The sequence below is a fragment of the Bipolaris victoriae genome (assembly GCF_000527765.1).
Source record: "Bipolaris victoriae FI3 unplaced genomic scaffold scaffold_108, whole genome shotgun sequence".
Taxonomy (NCBI): Eukaryota; Fungi; Ascomycota; class Dothideomycetes; order Pleosporales; family Pleosporaceae; genus Bipolaris; species Bipolaris victoriae.
The window spans coordinates 565-19,553 of record NW_014575284.1 but is presented as its reverse complement, the minus strand read 5'-3'; the positions used below and the strand labels follow the sequence as shown (position 1 = coordinate 19,553).

The 18,989-nt window shown below is 50.2% G+C and overlaps 8 protein-coding genes across 8 annotated transcripts; 5 read left to right on the top strand and 3 right to left on the bottom strand.

The window, feature by feature from the left end:
• Positions 1 to 33: 33 nt before the first annotated feature.
• COCVIDRAFT_110161 (hypothetical protein) lies at positions 34 to 1,457 on the top strand (the record flags this gene model as incomplete). Its single annotated transcript, XM_014696988.1, has 3 exons — positions 34 to 313; positions 437 to 563; positions 668 to 1,457. The coding sequence occupies 3 exons, from the start codon at positions 34 to 36 to the stop codon at positions 1,455 to 1,457; spliced, it is 1,197 nt and encodes a 398-aa protein (XP_014552474.1).
• Positions 1,458 to 1,851: 394 nt separating this feature from the next.
• COCVIDRAFT_110154 (hypothetical protein) lies at positions 1,852 to 3,795 on the bottom strand (the record flags this gene model as incomplete). Its single annotated transcript, XM_014696987.1, has 2 exons — positions 1,852 to 2,336; positions 2,454 to 3,795. The coding sequence occupies 2 exons, from the start codon at positions 3,793 to 3,795 to the stop codon at positions 1,852 to 1,854; spliced, it is 1,827 nt and encodes a 608-aa protein (XP_014552473.1).
• Positions 3,796 to 4,277: 482 nt separating this feature from the next.
• COCVIDRAFT_110177 (hypothetical protein) lies at positions 4,278 to 4,727 on the top strand (the record flags this gene model as incomplete). Its single annotated transcript, XM_014696986.1, has 1 exon — positions 4,278 to 4,727. The coding sequence occupies one exon, from the start codon at positions 4,278 to 4,280 to the stop codon at positions 4,725 to 4,727; it is 450 nt and encodes a 149-aa protein (XP_014552472.1).
• Positions 4,728 to 8,016: 3,289 nt separating this feature from the next.
• COCVIDRAFT_41348 (hypothetical protein) lies at positions 8,017 to 9,414 on the bottom strand (the record flags this gene model as incomplete). The annotated part of the gene is made up of 1 exon (XM_014696985.1): positions 8,017 to 9,414. The coding sequence occupies one exon, from the start codon at positions 9,412 to 9,414 to the stop codon at positions 8,017 to 8,019; it is 1,398 nt and encodes a 465-aa protein (XP_014552471.1).
• A 1,838-nt stretch (positions 9,415 to 11,252) lies between these two features.
• On the top strand, positions 11,253 to 11,991 carry COCVIDRAFT_110173 (glycoside hydrolase family 45 protein; the record flags this gene model as incomplete). Its single annotated transcript, XM_014696984.1, has 2 exons — positions 11,253 to 11,590; positions 11,643 to 11,991. 2 exons carry the CDS (start codon positions 11,253 to 11,255, stop codon positions 11,989 to 11,991), a joined length of 687 nt encoding a protein of 228 aa, XP_014552470.1.
• Positions 11,992 to 12,842: 851 nt separating this feature from the next.
• On the bottom strand, positions 12,843 to 14,237 carry COCVIDRAFT_110225 (hypothetical protein; the record flags this gene model as incomplete). The annotated part of the gene is made up of 1 exon (XM_014696983.1): positions 12,843 to 14,237. The coding sequence occupies one exon, from the start codon at positions 14,235 to 14,237 to the stop codon at positions 12,843 to 12,845; it is 1,395 nt and encodes a 464-aa protein (XP_014552469.1).
• Positions 14,238 to 16,238: 2,001 nt separating this feature from the next.
• On the top strand, positions 16,239 to 17,333 carry COCVIDRAFT_110202 (class II peroxidase; the record flags this gene model as incomplete). Its single annotated transcript, XM_014696982.1, has 2 exons — positions 16,239 to 16,476; positions 16,528 to 17,333. 2 exons carry the CDS (start codon positions 16,239 to 16,241, stop codon positions 17,331 to 17,333), a joined length of 1,044 nt encoding a protein of 347 aa, XP_014552468.1.
• A 679-nt stretch (positions 17,334 to 18,012) lies between these two features.
• COCVIDRAFT_110189 (hypothetical protein) lies at positions 18,013 to 18,588 on the top strand (the record flags this gene model as incomplete). Its single annotated transcript, XM_014696981.1, has 3 exons — positions 18,013 to 18,167; positions 18,300 to 18,405; positions 18,511 to 18,588. The coding sequence occupies 3 exons, from the start codon at positions 18,013 to 18,015 to the stop codon at positions 18,586 to 18,588; spliced, it is 339 nt and encodes a 112-aa protein (XP_014552467.1).
• Positions 18,589 to 18,989: the final 401 nt, after the last annotated feature.

Sequence of the window (18,989 nt, the reverse complement as noted above, 5' to 3'; positions counted from 1 at the left end):
TCTATAATCTACGCCCTTCATTTCCTTCGAACAATGGCCCGAATCACAGACTTGTCCAACGAAATCCTCCTTGATATAATCTCCTATCTCACCACAAGCGATGACTCCAACGTTAGAACATTATCTCACCTTTGCCGTACGTCACGCAGTCTCTGTGGCGTTGCACAGCCAGCACTGTACAGCTGTGTCCGAATAGTCGAGTCAGCAACGGATCCTCTACTTCATCTGAAGCTCTTCCTTTGGACCTTAATAGAATGTCCGTCGCTTGCTCAAAAGACTAAAGAATTCGCTTTATACAATGACCGGGGATTGCGTTATGAGTGGCCTGCACTTGAGCAAGATGCAGTCTTTATGGAACTCTCGGCACTGATTGGAGGTCATTCCTCTGAGATTGAACCTGAGCTTTTTTACTACCCGCTTGCTGTTCAGGTTCTAGCTCGGTTGCCAAATCTACAACACATTCACTTCACAGCTCAAATCGAAGCGCCACGGGCTTTGATGCATCGTATCTATGAGATACAGGTTGATCTTCCGATCTTTTCCAAATTGAAGACTTTTCATTTGTAAGTAGCCCTTCTACTTTACCCCAATCTAAGCAAGATAGATCATCCATTCGGTTTTTACTCTTGCGAGCTTTGGGTAAATGCGGTTTACCTTGGACATCTAGGCATAAACAGTACGAGGACGGCCCGCTCAATATAGAGGACTACATGCCTCTTATGCAGTTCCCCTTGTTCGAAAAATTCTCTTCTGAGAGCGACGTGCCAAACACTCCAGATGGATCGTGCGCAGTCAATACCTTGACACACATGACCGCGGAATTGTTTTGGTGTCTAGGACCATTATCTACAATGAAAGCGCTACTGCAGACATGTCCCCGTTTGACCGTGTTCAAACTCATCATACCCGACGGAACGCGTTACAGATGGTTGTGGGATGTGGGCTATCAACCCTTGGTCACGCCACGGGATCTTGTCAAGGCATTGCTTCAAACGCACAGACAAAGACTGCAGACGCTCCACTTGGACTTTCATGACCATTACAATCTCCGTGACCCAGAAATTCTAGAAGATATAGAGCGTCTAGAAGACTGCGTTTACACATACCCTTCATTCCGCGACTTTCAGAGTCTCACACATATGGCCATCGAGCTCGAAAAGCTCGTAAGATTCCAAGATCTCCCAATGTCGTTAGAACATCTGGACCTGAGCTATTGTTATTTCCCGGACCTGAATCAGGCTTCTCTCTTTGATCTAGTTCAGCTGAAGGGCAAGTGGTGCCCGGCCATCAAATCAGTCGTGGTGCGTGGCTGGGAGACGACCAGTGAGGGAATTAATGCAGTGCGAGAACACGCCACATCTTTAGACATCTCTGTGAATGTTGCTGAAGATGGACGTGTGCTGACCATTCTGAGTGGAGGCTATCATCTGACAATAAAGAGTCTTCTTAGTTGCTAGTTTTGTGATATATCTAAGCGTGAGATCGACCTGTATCTATTCAGGCGCGTGAGCAGCGTTTTCACGTCCCTTAAAGGTCTTCTCAAGAATCGTGCGCTACATCCACTCTGAAATAGAAGAGTCAAAGAAGCAAATTACAAAAAGCTAAGACTCAGAATGACAGATTTCATGGACGAAAGAGTTTAGGGGTTGGAAAGCAATTGTATGAGGATCGCCAAGATGAGAGACCATGGGCCCGACATCCACTATATTCGCATCCAGGCCCAAGACAACAGATTAACAAGGGGCAGACACAGTTTCGAGTATGATGCATCCAAAGGTTTTGCCAAAGCGACGGAGAATGTTAGATATCTCAGCTCAAAGCCACCAAAAGACCTCAAATCCCAGACACTTCCTAGTGCTTGGACGGTCCACTCTTGACTTCATCGTCAGCGTCCTGCGGAAATTGTACGCCCATAGCTCTCATCATATTTCCAGCCGGGCCGGCCATGCCAGCTTGGCCTTTGAACGCCTTCAGCATGTTATCTGCAAGATTGTAGTCTTCATCGAGCAAATCATCATCACCGTCGTCGTCCTCATCGTCCTCTTCCGCACTCTCAATCTCCGAGAGTTTCGCTTTGCCTTTGCCTTTGTCTTTTCCAGGCAAAGCAACTCCCGATATTGCCTTCTGGTCGGACTTTGGGTTGATATTCAAAGCGCCGTGGCTGAACAATTCAGCTTCCATCATTTCGCTCAGCTTTCGAATTTCCTCGTCTTCTTCTTTCTCAGCATCCTGTTCACGTGCTAAAGCACGCGCTTCATCTGTAAGAATAGCTTTTTCCGCTGCAGAGAGCGTCATGAACTTCTCGTAATACTTCTCGTACTCCGCATACTCGGCATCTGCTGCAGCATCTTCCTCGTCATCCGTAACCTTCTCTTCTTCCCCTTGTTGTTCTTTTTCGTGACTGGCCTTTGCCTTTGATTTGTTTCCGGTCTTACTTTCCACAGTAGAGTCACTGTCTTCAGGGTCATCCCACCCTCTATCTCCTGCATCTGAATCATTGTCCTCGTCCATAGGGTCAAATCCTCCGTCCGCACCTTCCACGCCCGCTTCATTATCTGCCAGGAAATCATTGAATCGGGCGACCATCTTTTTTAGATTCTCTTGTGCATTCTTGTCCCCAAAGCCTTCATTTCCTTTGCTACCCTTACCCTCTAATTCCCTCTCGAATTCGGCAAAATCGATATTAAGCCAGCCTTCATCATCGTCGCATTTTGGCCAGCTAGCAATCTCAGCATTTGTGGGAAGAGCTTCATCGCCATTTTCGAGGTCCTCGAGCAGTATATTAATCTCACGTGTAAATTTGTGTGAGGCATAAATGGAATGCGAAACTAACATCTGCATGCCAGCTGTGATCTTGAGACCAATCTCGACTTTCTCGGTAGCTTTTCCTGATTTTACGAGCTGTTCCAGCGCAGAGTCCCATGGTGCAGGCGGCTCCCAATGCTGTCCGAGTAGCTGCGCATATAGTACTTTCGTAAAACGCACACTAACGTCGACAAAGTCTTCCGGTGGGAATTCGAGATCTATTTTTGATTTTTCGGGCTGTAGCAGACGCATTGAGATTGGGTCGCGGAGGTAGAATGCCTCTACTACTGGGGCAATGTACGATGGATTGATATGTAGGATATGGGCAACTTTTCTTGGAAGGGGCACCGTTGCATGATGCTGATTATCTGCGATAGCAGCGGGATAGCTATTCAATCGATGGAATGCCTCTTTTTCGACCTTGATGTACTGTTGAGGTCGCCCTGGAGTATCACGTATTATTTGTAGAGCTTGATTCTGAGAGAGTGGTGCAGGGTCCTCCTCCTTGCCCAACGGAATGATTAGCAGCCTATGACTGTTTATCCATACCCTGTTATCTGCAACTTCTGGAGTGAGCCACTTGGGCAGCGCATTCGCAGCTTCGATGAGTAGGAACTCTCCATCACTATCGTATATGCGTATCCAAGCATCCTTGAATTCTTTGCTTAGCTCACGCAAAAGGTAAACGATCAGCCATTCGTCCGCGATACTATCCCCATAGTTGGTGTGGCCACGAAGTAGCCATCTCTGTTCTTCGCGGACAAGTTCAAGTTTCAGCGAGTCGCGTTGCCAAATATACTCCTTGAGAAATTTCTTTTCCAGCGTATTCAATGCACGTTGGAATCCCTGCAATCTTTCTCTAATTTGGATGTCGGAGAGTGTAGAGTCTATGATGAAGACGATATATTCCACAACGTCGTCAGGTAGTTTCTTGGGGAAGCCGTCAAATCCCTCGCCAAACCACTTGAGGCCGTCCTGCGGGCCTTCCATGTTGCAGAGACCTTGCACTGGTTTTGTCGTATCTTGAGCACGGATTCTCGTGGGAAACAAAAGTTGAGTTTTGAGAGCGTATCGATCCGGAGAGTTTTCCGCAGGGAGAAAATCACAAATCCCAGCAACGGTTTCTGAGGGCAGCTAGGATAGAGATTTTGGTGCAGGCAGCAAAATCAGAACACGTGACTGGCCGCCACGCGCGTTGCGGATGCAGCCGGGTTTGGTTAGCGGCGGGGGCAGCATCCCTGTCATCGTCCGAGCGTCCCAAACAAACAACACCACCCAAAGTATCCCCAAGTGACAGCCCAAAGAAAGTCAACAATTACTTGACTTGCGCGCGCCAAGGTACCTGCCATTCCTCTCACTCATGCGTCAGTAGACAACATATCTATCACCCAACCATGGCGCACCTACTCGATACGCCTCGTACAGAGGTTGGCGACATGACGCGCTTCACTACCAACGAGCCCTCTTTCAGCATGGAGGAGACATTCCATGCCCCGACAGACCGCGACAACCTCTTCAAGCAAATGAGTGGCGCCCGCACGCCCCGGGCTCAACTGACTACACGACGCAACCTGAGCGCGAAAAACGAGTTCACACCTATGTTAAAAAGTGCAACCGCGAATCGAACACGCCAGGTCAACGGCCTCTTCGACGGGAAGATCGCGACACCCATTGCCATGAAGCCAGGCTTTCAGGTCAGCAACACACCGCTGCCCGAGGCAAGCATGTTCGACGTGCAATCAAGTTCTTTTGCCGAATCGGTCGATGATCGCACACAGCTGCCCGATCTCAACTCTAGCGCCATGAGCACGCCCATGGCGATACCAAGGAGGGCAGAGGGGGAGATGGACGGCGGGAATGGCAATGTACTCACCCTAAGAGAGCAGGAAGATGTAAGTGAATTCGGACACCTGAGATGTTGATGATAAGCCTGTAGTGCAAACCGGCTAACATTACATGCAGCGATTAGCACAGATTGACAAGGAAAACTTCGGCCTGAAGCTTAAGATCCATTTCCTCGAAGAAAATCTGAAGAAGATGGGGCCCGAATTCAACCGTCAAGCCATGGAGGAGAACATTAACCTTAAGTCCGAGAAGGTTACTATGTCGCGCGACCTCAAGAACTACTCAAAAGACCTCAAAGCCGCCGAGACGGAGTTGGACCACTACAAACAGCAACTTCGAGAGTATGCAGAGAAAGTCAAGCGGCGGCACGCCGACGAGGGCATGCGCGAAGAAATGGACGAGCTCCGACGACTGGCCGATGAGCGCGCTGCTGAGATTGAGCGACTGGAGGAGAAGTTGGAAGAGGCAAGGAGCGCGGAAGAAGAGCTGGAGAGAGCCAATGCGGACCTGGAGAACGCACAAGCAGAGGTTGAAAGACGCGATAAGATGTTAGACGAAAACGAAGAGCACATCAAAGATCTGGAAGATCAGCTAGAAAGAGCGAGGGTTTCACAGTCCGGCGATGAAGAGAAAGATCGCCAACTCAAGGAACAAGCCCAGCGTATCGCTGAACTTGAAGAAGAGATGCGGTCTGTTCAGGATTCCAAGGATATAGTCCAGGCAGAGAAAGACCGCCAACTGGCTGAACAAAAGGAGAAGATTCAAGACCTAGAGGAACGACTTCGCTCACTAGAACACGAAAAGGACACTGAAATCAACTCTCTACAGTCAAAACTGCAGTCTGCCACTGATGGAAAGCAACAAGAGATACGTGAGCTTGAGCGAAACCTTGATGAGTTGGAACGCGAGCTGGACGAAGCGGATGAACAGAGACAGCGGGAACTCGATGAGGCCAATGAGCAAAAACAAAGAGAAATCGCCATGGTGGAAGAACGCTTGCGTTCGATGGAGCGCGACAAGGACAACGAGCTACGAGAGTTGCAGAGGCGTCTTCAGACTGCTCACAACGAACAGCAAGCAGAAATGGACGCCTTGCATGAACGATTGGAACTTGCTGAATCCCAAGGTGACAACCAAGTACAACTAGCTCAACAGTCTGCAAGCGATGCTCGACAGAAAGCATTGGAAGTCGCGCGTGAGAAGGGACTTGAGATTGAGCTGTTGCAATCTCGGGTCGATGCGGCTGAGTCCAGAGCTGACGAACTTGAAGAATTCCGCAAGAAGCACCAAGATGCGATGCAGCAGATCACTCGTTTGCAGCAAGACGCATCGACCTATGAACAGCAACTTCAGCAGTTGCGTCGAGATCTCAGTCAAAAGGACCGCGACTTGGACGGATTGGAAAGATTACGCAGAGAGCGTGATGACGCAACCCAGGAACTCACTGGCCTCCGCGCAAATCTCAACAGCAAGGATGCTCAAGTACAGGCACTCAACAACGCGAGGCAAGAGCGCGATGCTCTCTCCCGTGAGCTTACTACCCTTCGTCGTGAGCGTGACAGCCTGATTTCTAAAATCTCGACTAAGGAGGAGCAAGTGGAGGCGCTGCGGAGAGGGAACAGTGACCGCGACACATTAGTTGCAACTCTTCGCCAAGAACGCAACGACATCGAAAACGAGATGCGCAACCTCAGATCTGCCGTGTCAGGCAAAGACACACAGATAGAAGCCCTCCAGAGAATCACGCGGGAACGTGACGCAATCTCCCGGGACCTGTCTAGTCTTCAGTCAACACTGCAAGCTCGTGACCGCGATATGACCACTCTGCAGCGAAAGGTTGAATCACAGGAGGCGATGCTTCAAGATCTTAAGCAGCTCAAGAGCGACCTCGGTGACCGGACGAGAGAGTTGGAAACCGCAAGACGAACGATATCTGATCGGGAAGCGGAGCTCGACGCCCTACGAAGCCATGCCGATGAGCCGGATACACAGATTGATGTCATGCAAGACATTGTCCGTAAACGGGACAACGAACTGGAAGGCCTTCGCGAACAGATGGATTCGCAAAAGAGTCAAGTCGAAGCTCTCCAACGGCTAGCAGAGGAGCGTCTAGAGGCACTCGAAGAGCTCAGAGATATCACCAATCGCGAGAAGGAAGACTATGAAGAAGAGATTGCTGTTCTTCAAGATGACGCCGATGAGGTAGCCGAAGAGAAGGCCTCACTCGAGGAGAAGATTGCTGTGCTCGAGTCGATGCTTCGTGAAAAGGAGAGCCAGAGCAATGCATTGCAGTCCGAGACCCGAGCAGCTCAACGCGAACAAAAGCTCAAACTCGAGGACCGGATCCGTGACCTCGAATCGAGAATTCGCGAAAAGGACGCTCAACATCGCATGCTTCTTTCTGAAGCGAAGTCGACTGCACGCGACCAACAGTCATCGCTTGAGCGCCAATTGAAGGACTTGCAGTCACAGCTCCGTGAAAAGGAATCACAGCTGCGTCTGCTTCAAGCGTCGTCAAGAGCGATACAGCAAAAGGCCAACCAAGACGCGGTCGACCTGGACGAGCAAGCCGAAGCTCTTACAAAACGGCATATCAAGGAGATCAACGGTCTTGCCAAGCAGATTCAGTTCCTCCGAGCACGATGCTCACGCGCAGAGGCGTTCCGTGAGGCTCTCGGTTACCAGAAGAGATTTTTCCTGATGCAAATCTCGACTTATAATGAATGGTACGTTTGTCTTGTTTTCGGTTATTTACGCTAGACACGTATGGCTAATGCTTGTACAGCAACCAGCAAGATCTGAATCTCATCTCACAGATGGGCATTACACCTGACATTACCATCCACGACCGTCGGCCTACGCTCAAATCAGCAGCTCTTGCAGTCATTGCAGCGCTTCGGATGCAAAAGTTTGCAGACGACTGGGCGCAAAATAGAAAAATTCACGAACAGTTGAAGGCCAAATTGGAGGGCATGAGGAGGAATAGCAGAAGAGGAGTGGGTGTGGGTATGACGCTTAGTGCGAAGAAGAGTATTGGGGGTTCACAGTTGAGGATTGCAAGGTAGAACCTGCAGTATCCTTGAAGAATCCGAGACTCACAGTCTCGAGGGTATTTCTCAGTGTGAAGAGATAGGTGGGGGTATTGTTAGGCATTGCATGGTGTTGTTTGTCATTTGCTTGTCTTTTGGGTCCTCGGTATAGGCTATGAATGGGGGGTTTTTGGCGTTTTACAGTTGTACAGAATGAAGTCACGACTTTCGCACCAGCCACCTAAAATTACTATGACATTATGAAACGGGGGTATCATGTCGAGTATCCTAACAGTATGTTCTCACTTGATAGAACAAGCAGCCATTTTGTAAGACGTCACCTGTGTCTCGCCGATCCACAAACACCGCACACGCCTGCATCTCCAGCGTTGATGTATTGGCTTCTTTTGCAGGTTGAACTCTTGCATGCCCAACTATTTACGACAAGGTCCTTCTGAAGCACATGAGCACACGCCATGCATGTAAGGGCTCCGGCATCGTTCTCCAGAGAACAGATGGGGCACACGAATGAGACAGATGGTGATGAACTGCGGGGCTGGCCAGGTGCGGGGCGTGACGGTTCGGGGTTGCGTGTATTGAGCTCTGTAGATGAGATGCCTGATGATACAGTGCCTTGTGCTGATGTGGTATGGGGTTTGGTTTTAACGGTCGACGGAGCACTCTTCGTGGTCTGTTTTGATTGTCGCGAGTTGTGTGAGATATTGTTCGACACCGGCAGCCGGTTCGATCCTTTGCGTGAGGCGGCAAAGCCTTGTATCTCGACCAACTCCCTTTTTGCATCGCCATCTTTGTCGTCATCATCATCTTCGCAAACCTTGACGAGCGCACGGCCTTTATCGTCGAGCATGCTCTTGCCATCCACGTCGATTGCTGCACCATCTTGGTCACCCTCGATGAACTCATCCTCCGTATCGCTGTCCGACATGGGTTCTTCCTTTTTGACTGTGGCTTCGCCTTTCTTCGTCGTGTCGAAACGTGCTAATGCCGCTGCTGCCCTTAAATCCCGGCCTCGCGCGCTTCCTGCGACTCTCGGTTTGCTCTTTTTCTCTACTCCGTTCTCCAGCTTCACCTTGGTGTCTTCATCCGCGCCTAGAGCCTTCCCTCCAGCGCCAAATTTCTTGAGAATCCTCCGCTGCTTTCTTTCCGCATACGTTAATGTCGATTTCTCCTTTGCGCCACGCTTCCTCTTCCCGCCCTTCCGAGCATAAGTACCTCCACAAAGATGTTCAGGGACATCTACATGATCTGTCTCGCTGGCCTGCACTGCGCCAGTGTCAAGCTCCCTACCCCTACCCCATAACCCTTGGCCAGTGTAGCCTCTCGCCCAGAGTGCCCTTAATTCTACCGCGTATGCATCGCGCACCTTCCAGAAGGCCTTCGAATGGTTCATCTGCTTACAGTGGGCAAGTTCATGCACCATAACCATTTCAACCATTCTCTGGGGTAGCCATCTTCCATTGCGATCCCTCAGCACCAGCTGTATGACCTCGCCCGCATTGAAGTTGCGACCAACAAACTCGTTGTTATACGGGAACTCCTCGAGCGCCTGGACTAGGATCATGTGTGACTTCATGAAAGGATAGCATATGGCTGCGACACGGTTCAGGATGTTCTCGGCAGTAGCGGATGTTGGACCCGGAAGCGTGCGTATGAAGTTAATGTGGGCGTTGGGTCGTTGAGTGCGCTCATTGATGCGTTCGAAACCGAGGACCATGGCGATCAAGATCGTATCCGTATTCCGTAATCGTAGGTTGTGTATAGTGGTGTGGCAGAGGCTACAAGCATAAGAGGTGCAAGTACTTGGAGGAATGCTTGCTGGGTGGCGGCTGTTTTGCGGGGATAAATATGAGCGGCCGGAGTTAATAGACGCCACTACAACGCGCTGCCACACGTCGCGACGCGACTGCACGTGAGCGTTGACATCACCCATCATACGCTAGATATTAGACGTGAATTCGAGCTTCTTGTGTACACGTACCTTCGAAAAGGAGTTCACATTCGTAGAACTGAGTACGAGGTGGTCATTCTGAAAATACCATCGGTATTGATCATCTTTGGTCACGCAGTGATGCTAACCACTCAATTCACACCCTTACTCACCTCGAGACACAACTGCCCGGAGCGTCAGATCTACTCTCATCTGCTGTTGTTTTCGGACGTTACATTATCTGGCAGGTCACGGAGCTGAGCCGCGTCATGCGCTAATGCTGTCGGCGTTGAGAATGATGAGGCTGAGTTCTTCAGCTTTCTTACGCAGGATCAACCTCGCCGATGCTAAACCGAACCTATGCTGAAGCCGACGCCTGAACCAACACACAAAATTGGAACAAAAACTTTTGTCATTACAAGTTGTTTATGACGGCGACCTGAATCTATGATGATAGTCGAACAACCAGATGAGAACGGACAACCCAAGTAACAGTGAAATATTTCCCGTGGGCCAGATCCTATAGACGACTTCAAAGCCCTCGAATTCAAATGCAGTTTGCCATAGAAAGTAGTATGGGGCTATTAAAATTGACTATCGAGAGGAGCAAACAACAAGTTACACTTCGTTACCAGATTGCCGAGGTTGATAGTTCAACTTGCGGTGTATGGAAATTTCTTGTCGCTACGGGGATGGAATCTGGGCGGTTGGCGACGCTGGTTGGAGCTAACTCGCGGGATTGTCTTTGTGTATTTACGAGGGGCTCGGCAGTTGCTCGTTTCGGAAAATGCTGGCTGTATCTTTTTTTCCACTTTCTCGTCTTAGTCCGTCAGTGGCGTTGATCTAGCCGATGATACAGATCTTGACGGACGGCTACCAAGACTCACGTAGTTACCTAAGGCTATCGCATCGATGTCACTCTTTCATCCAACAAAATTATCGTCGTCGAGTCTGCTATGAAATTTCTATGGACTTTTCTCAAAGTGCACCCATCCGCCATCGATTTCAGCAACGGTTGTAATGGAAAGCATCTAGAAATTACACTAATAACAGTCGCATACCATTACTGATTCCTAATCCATGACCCCTTGCAAAGCTTTTTGCATTGGAAGGATTGCTACAGGAAGCAATCCTAGTGCACAACAGCCTCACCTGAGACGCGCTATGCTCAGGAGATAAATACTACAGTATTATTGAAAGTAATTAATTTGTATACCACTAACGCAATCTACAGTTCAGCTTGAGCACCACCATAGTCTAGTCAGTGAGAGAAGAGTGGGGCGGTACAATCTTTACGATCTTGGTGCAACTCAGAGTGCAACCGTCAACAACGAGCTTCCCCATTTGGAAATTAATGACCTTGAAAGGACTTCTCGTTTCTTGTGGAGATGGAGTATGAAAAGCATGGATGGATACCCGTGATCTTGGGTCGAGCTGAAAGAACCTTCTTAGTGCTTATGTAGCACTATATCGAGCCCCATATGTCACGATGCAACATTCAGCTGAATGCGCACGCGTATTTCTCGAAGTCCTCTCAGTTGCTATAAGAAATCCAAAATTCAATCGACTGGAACGCACAAAACATTACCTCAAATCCCCTTGACTCACCAATACTGTCTTCTACAATGTTTTTCACTCTAGCACACTTATCCCTCGCTTTATCCCTTCTTCTCCACCATGTCTCCGGTGAACCAGGTGTAACGACTCGGTACTGGGACTGTTGCAAACCGTCGTGCGCTTGGCCCAAGAAAGCACAAGTGTCGGAGCCCGTTCGTACCTGTAACAAACAAGACCTGTGGCCGACTCCTCTAGATGCAAATGCGGCTTCTGCATGTGGAAATGGCGAAGCCTACACGTGCAGCAATAACGGGCCATGGGCTGTGAATGATAATTTGGCTTACGGGTTTGCGGCGGCCAATCTGAAGGGAAGGAATGAGGGGAACTGGTGCTGTGCTTGCTACGAGTGGGTCAAGGAAGAACCTGGTTAGCCGGGCTAGAAGCTGATGTAGTTGCAGACTTACGTTCACCTCGGGTCCCGTCAATGGAAAGAAAATGGTAGTGCAGGTAACCAACACGGGCAGCGACTTGAAGGAGAACCAATTCGATCTTGCCATTCCCGGCAGTGGAGTAGGCATCTTCCCTGAAGGCTGCGCGAAACAATTCAACGGCGCCTGGATGGGCAATCAATTCGGGGGTTATTGGGAGAGAAACCACTGCAATAATCTCCCTGCAGGAGCTTTCCGCGACGGCTGCTTCTGGAGGTTTGACTGGTTCAAGAATGCGGATAATCCCAGTGTAGATTTCAGAGAGGTTAGCTGCCCGCAGGCGATGATTGATAGGACTCATTGTGGAAGGTGGAGCTAGGAAGGCGGCTGTGCTACTGTATGGTGGTTTTTTATTCGTATCGCACTGTCAATTCTGGTGGCTCCCTCGCCATGCATACGAAATACTGGCAGTTGTATCGCACATGCCTACAGCTATACAACCATGCTGTGTAATCTCCTCTTAGTCAATTTTCAACCTTAGGAGAAACATCACCAGCATTCAAAACAAAAATGACATGACCTTCAAGAAGTCTGATTTGTAGAAGAATATCAACCCATGTAAATCCGGTGCGTCTCATTTTAGCCTAACTCAATAAACATCTTAACGTCCGGGGTGTGATTTCGATGAGCCTTTTTGTTCGTTAAATGCAGTCCCAATTTTGGTATCTTGAATGTGGTCGGGTAAGTTCCCAACATGGCTTTTACTACTCGCAAATGTTTCTTCTTTTAGACGACCAGACCTCACTCCTGGAATGCGTACACAAGAGACTACATGTAGCATTGTTTCTAGTTGATCATTTCGTATCTGAGCTTTTCCTTTCGAATCTGCAATTTCTTATAGTGCTTATTGATCAGCGGTGTGATGTACACAATAAGCGCAACCTCACCTTATTCGTGGGACATTGCGCCGGAGCTACTATGTGACAGATTACGTCATAGGGTATACGTAATGACATTCTGCGTGCCGTTCGGAAAGATAAATTTCCTCAGTTTTTAGTATTTGAATACTACGACTGGTTTTTCTGATAGGAAAAGATATCACAGACGTACATACCATGTATCACTCGACTACCAACCAGAATCTTGAACGGGCATACATGTCATTTCTTAAAGCTATACGACTAAAAGACGGGTCCTAAATACATGGTATCAAGTAATAAAGAAAGGTGGTCATATAACTAAAGTAGATGTTGCCGTGTCCTTGAAACTATCAACCCAACCAGTAGGGCTATGGGATGACTGCCACAGCATGTCCAGAGTTGCTGACACGGACACAACAGACTCGAATTGCAGATTTTTATGAATTGTATCCAGTGTCTCAGAAATATACGTCCTTTGTGACTCATCAAGCGAATGAGCGCCAGCTACATATAGGGGAAAAAGAGCACAGTTTTGGGCCTTGGTTCTCGGGTCCATACCCTGTATACAGTCCAAGCAAGCCTTTACATGCTGCTGCACAAGGAAGTGCTTGGCCGGGATGTTGTGGATGGCACTGTAGAGATAGATGAGTGCTGCATGTTGAAATGCAATTATCAGTGAAAGTGATGCTTCGACTGTGAGTTGGGCTAATGTTTTGGTAGCATGCTCGCTGGTCTGAGATTCGGTGGGGTTGTCGAGAGTTGGATATGTAGGTTGGAGAGCGCGCTCAAAGGCCTGTGCTTGGTCCATACAAAAGTCTGCTCCATTTTGAACTTGGTGGCGATAGAAGCTCATCTCGGCCATGGTGGAGAAAACGGAGCCAAGAGTCCTGCTTCCGGGGACAGTCTCCCACCAGACAGAACCGGGCTCCATAAAGTTCCAGATTGTCGCTGGGAATGAAGGGGGCCTATCCTGCAGCAAAGCATCGGTTAGGTCGGTAGATGCCATTTCGGACAAAAGCATCCTAGTAACCCGGTCAGATGAGGTCCATGCTGCTTGGAAGCCGCCAAGGGCGTTGATGATGGCCAATAGTCCTGCAAAGTGGCAGTGGGTGGATGCACCGTCGTTTGTGCAGTTGACATAGCCTTCGAGGAAGTAGAGCAGGAGAACTGCGACGAGGAGGGCAGAGAGAGCACTGCCTTCGGGGACCCCGCCACCCAGATGGGTACGGATGGCGGCCAGGCATTGCAAACGCCTTTTGCTTAGACTGGGCTTGGGAGATTCTTTTGTTTGCAGGGCACGGTGCTCTTCGGCAAAGACACATAGGGCCTGGAGGACTGGCTGGGAGCGCAAGGCGAGTGCAACTGGAGGGGGACAGGGCTCGGGAAGAGTGGAGAAGAGAGGCCATAGGCGGGCTCGGAAGTAGTCAATGGCCTTGCGCTCATTCAGAGCCAAGTCGAGGCCGTTGAGCGAGTGCTCTTGAGATAGGCGCGGCTGGGGTTGGGGCACTGGCTTGGCAGGGCGCTTCTTCCAGCGCAGCAAGACTTTGTCATAGCTGCAGTCCTGGGTGTCTAAATTGATGCAGCGGCGGCAGCATGGCTTCTGGAGGTCACACTTGACGCGCCTCTGCTTGCAGGGCCAGCAGGAGCCTTCGACTGTGCGGCGCCGCTTGGGAAGGCTGCTGCCAGACGAGTCTGGGGGCGACATCAGGGTGCATGACGCGGATGAAATTGTGGCGATGGAACAGTGGGGCGAGGGGATCTCGCTTTGAGCAAAAAAAAGGCGCGTTATGGGGTCAAGAGCGTGGAGACGAAATAAAAATGTACGAAAGTTGGCATCGAGTCGCTACATTGGGGTGCAAGTGGCCGGGAATTCGCCTCCGGTTTGCCCACGCCCGCCAAGAAATATCAAACCTCCCGTGCCTCCCCTGAACCACCCCGCGCCCTTTCGTATTCGCACCAGCCACACACCCAAACACCATCAGCCGGTCAATCACCAACAACGTCCACCGTCTTTTTTTGTCCTTATTGGGTCTATACACATCTCAGCTCTCCTCATCTTCAACTTCTCCATTGCTTGCGATAAGCAGCAGCAGTGCCAGCAGTATCAGCATCGTCCTTCCGTCCCTTCGTTACTATTGGCTGCGTCGTCTCGATTTGTACGCATCAGCCATGCTCTCTTACCCCGCCTCCGCTCTGCCGGGCTGACTCTTGGCAATTTGCACCAGACAGCGTCTCTAAGACGCTGAGCACTATTCCGTACACAATGGGACGCCCAAAGACGTCTGCTCACACTCACTGCCCATCTACCACCCTATCGGCTGTGGTCGTATGCCACCGCATTGCACGCCAAGCTTCATGTCTTGTCCATCCCTCTTGCCCTTTTGGGATTCCGCTGGCGACTTTCACGTGACTTTCACGTGACTGCATACACCCATCGGACCATCGCTAGGCAGAGCGACCAGAAATGCTGGCCGCCGATCCTAGGCCCTCGCCAAAGAAAAGTTCCGATTTGGCATGAAAGGGGGCCGAGGCAAAGCATGTGTTCATTCCTCCTATCTATACCGCTCCGGCTCTCCACCAATCTACAGCCCGACTTCGTTTCCATGTTGGCAGAATGCAATCAACACCATGCGCGCGCGTCTCAAGCAAGACTGTCGCGCAGCACACAGCTAAATTACTCAAGCTACCGAACCCCGCGGGGCTAGCTAGCTCTTGATGGCATTCAGGACATGTGTCCATGTCTTCAGCATTACCATGTCCGAAGAACAAATCAGTTGCTTGATTCCCATCTCCAGGTCATACCCCCGTCCGTGCGCGTTTGGCACCAGGCTTTGTTTGTCGGCCTTCTGCCTCAGGTCTCAGATCTGCATGCCGACTGTATTGGGTTCTGACATGCCAAACAACATGCCTGCCTCGCTGCCAGTTCAGGCATGCTGATGAACGCCACCATGCAATGTCGCGACAACACACGAAACTACTGCAAGCTCTGGACCCTCGACACTGTAGATCTACACTGCGTATCAGGGAGCCAAGAACCGTCCAGCTAGCCGCTAGCAAACCTAGCAATGATCAGTTGTTCATGCTCGCGTTCGATTGATAGCACCTGTACATACTAATGTATGCATTGCACAGTAAAAACCACACTGCTGTTCTGGCAATGCATTCAAGTACTATTATCTTTGCCATGCTCAACATTTCAATGCTCTCCATGTCGTCAGGCTATGATTCGACAGGCTTGGCATACCGCTTCTGGTTCTAAATGCTCCTTCACCCGCTATCGCCCCGTGTCAGCGGTCCGGATCCGAATCCGTCCAAAGATATCGAGGCTGCGCTCGGACTTGCACACCTGCAAGGCTTGCAGCTGAGAGTTTGTTGGCTGCCTTTCCCCGATATCCTTTTGCCGGAGGCAGTGACTTGTCTCGCGTATGCAGGGATCACTCCTATTTAGTGACTATTTTTGCCATTTCAAGAACGCCTTTGGTTTTTGCTGCCATGCTAAGCCTGACTAGATATAATGACGCCTTTTGAGCAATGGCACTCCACCCCCGTTGACACACCAGAGAGATATATAAGGGACCCTCCTACATGTGGTCTCGTATCTGTTCCCTAGCCCGCCGATCTCGTCTTTGATCGTTCGTCTGTACTGTCATTCCCTTATTCATCCATCTTTATATTTATATATTTTATACGCTGTTCTTCCGTCCACATGGTTTTCAAGGCAGCTCTGACGTTTTCCCTTCTCGGGCTTTCCCTCTTCGCATCAGCAGGGCCCTTACAACAGCGGGAAGCTCTATTGGATATACTTGAAGTCGAGCTTGGTGGTAGCTTCAACGAAATTGGGCAACTTGTCCAAGACATCATTGGTGGCAGCAAACCTGCCACCGACAACAATCAGAAACCAAAACCTTCCAAATGCGATCAGAGTAAAGATAAATGCTGCGTGTGTAAGTTGACCAAAGCATGTATTTGGTGCATTACAGACTGATAGACACTAGGGTACGATGTTTCCGCAGAACTAACTAAGCTTTTTGTTGGGAAAGATAAGCAGTGTAACGACAATGCTCGAGCAGCCGTCCGCATGGGTTTCCATGATGCAGGGTCGTGGGACCAGAGCTCCAGCCATGGCGGTGCCGACGGATCGCTGATTATGGATTTTGGCGAGCATGACCGTCGCGAAAACAACGGTCTTCAAAGTGTACGCACACTGCTACGCGGGGTGCGAGACAAGTACAAGGTGGGAGCTGCCGATCTTGTGCAATACGCCCATAACCACGCCACCGTCTCCTGTCCGAAAGGACCGCGTGTGCGTACCTTTGTCGGACGATTGGATGCCACCAAGGCCAATCCAAAGGGCCTTTTGCCAGACACTCATGACAACCCTGACAACCTGATTGCTTTATTCAAGAGAAAGGGCATTTCTGAACGCGAGCTGGCAGCTCTGGTGGGTGCTCACGCAACAGCGCGTCAGCGCTTCGTCGATACCTCACCAGCAGCGGTCAACAAGCCCCTCGACTCTACTCCTGGTGTGTGGGATGTGGAGTTCTACAATGATACGCTAAACAACCCTATTGGTGCTACAGCTGAGCAAAAGGTCTTTGTCCTTCCCAGCGACAAAGCGCTGTCCCAACACCCCAAGACTAGTGGCGACTGGCGAAGATTTGTCGGAAATCAGGGCGGGTGGAATGCAGACTATGCCCGAGCTTACATCAAGGTGAGCCTGTTTGGGGTCAAGCAGGAGCAGTTGGCCAAGATGGTGGACTGCACTCAGACGCTGCCTCTTAGCCGAGACATATTCCCATAGATGGGCTTCCAGTGCGCTTGTAAGAACTTGTAATACCCTTACCATGTATAATCTTTGATACTGTTCATAATATATCCTGGCCTGTATGGGCACCCAGCGGCTTGGTGTGTAATTCCTGCCTCAGGGGCTCTTGTACAAGTTCTTTTTCTCTCGTGAAGTGACTAGTGTCCAAACCTGCGGCAACCATTGTGGCTGGCTCATAAGTTTTACTCCTGATCTTCATTCCCTACTGCGAACAGCCTCCCGCATGGTGGCCGTGCGCCCAAAAAGCAGTCAGAAGCAAGGCGCCTAGACTGAGGCAGTGCGGCAGTCACGCCAAAAGGATCAGCGCAGCTTTATGGGTTGCATCATACTTGGCTTCCAGAATACATCCTCAAATCATGGACAAGATGCCATGTGATTTTATCAATTGCAGCAGCAGACATAGTCCACTCAATCGAGACTGGCGGGGTGTGTTGCTGAGTCAGCCAATCAGCAGCCAAGGGTCCATGTCAGGCGAGCGATGAGAGAGCTTGCTTGTTTGGAGAGTGCGGAGAGCTCAGCCAAACGTCACCAACCGGGCACACGAGCGACATCCACCACCATCCACCCCGCCGTCTATACTGTCGCCATATACTCGCATACCAGTCAATTCTAAGTCCAGCCACGACACAACCGAAAAGAGCGCAAAAGGAACACAATGGCTGCTCAGCTCTTGAGGCAGGCGGCCCGCGCTGGAGCGGGATGCCGACCTCCCATGATGGTTGCCTCGCGCGCATTCCAAACCAGCGCTGTCCTCAGACAGGATGCAGTCGCTGCGCCAGTCAAGAAGCCCGTCGGTGCTTTTCGTGGAGGGTGAGTTGCTTCATTGATGTACGGGCGGGTCTGGCAAACAAAATGTTGGGCGCTGTGGGAGTGGGGGGAAGAACAATTCAGAGACATTGGGCGGCATGGCGAAAAGCAAGAGACATGGCTAACACGATACAGACTCTTCGGCTTCCTCCTCGGTGCGACCACGTCCGGCGCAGGCATGTACTACTATGTCATTGACGAATACCGCGTTTCCAACCAGCTCCTCACCGAAGACATTTACGTACGTCATCCCTCTGTTTGGTGCCCTACGAATGCGCAGTTGTTCAGGTCGAAGGCATCTGGGGGATAAGACAAGGCAATTGGATAGTGGCTGACATGACAACAGGCTCTCCAGTCGGCCGTACAACGGATAGAGGGTTACGTCCGCACCCTTGAAGAGAAGGTCGATGCGAAAAAGCGATAAACACCTCCTTTTTCGACATCCCGAGCGATTGGCGGACATTTGGTCAAACCCAATAGGAGAGAATGCACATGAGAGACAGCGACCGACAGATAGCATAACACAACGTGGGGGTCAAGCGGGATGCGGCGGATATGTACAATACCACAACAGTCTTTGCTCGCTTCATTTTGAAATTGCAACATTGTGGCAAGTATCTTACGGTGTATCAAACGGATTTTGTCAATGGCAATGCTAATTACTAATCTGTACAATGGCTGGCAATCGATATATTGACAGCGAAGCGGCTGACGCCTAACTCATATTTCTTCTCTACTCGGTCTTGGCTTGCGTCGGAAGCGTTATATGCACAGGACACCGGGATTTCGTTTACCCAAGGCGCGAACAAAGAAAACCACTATATG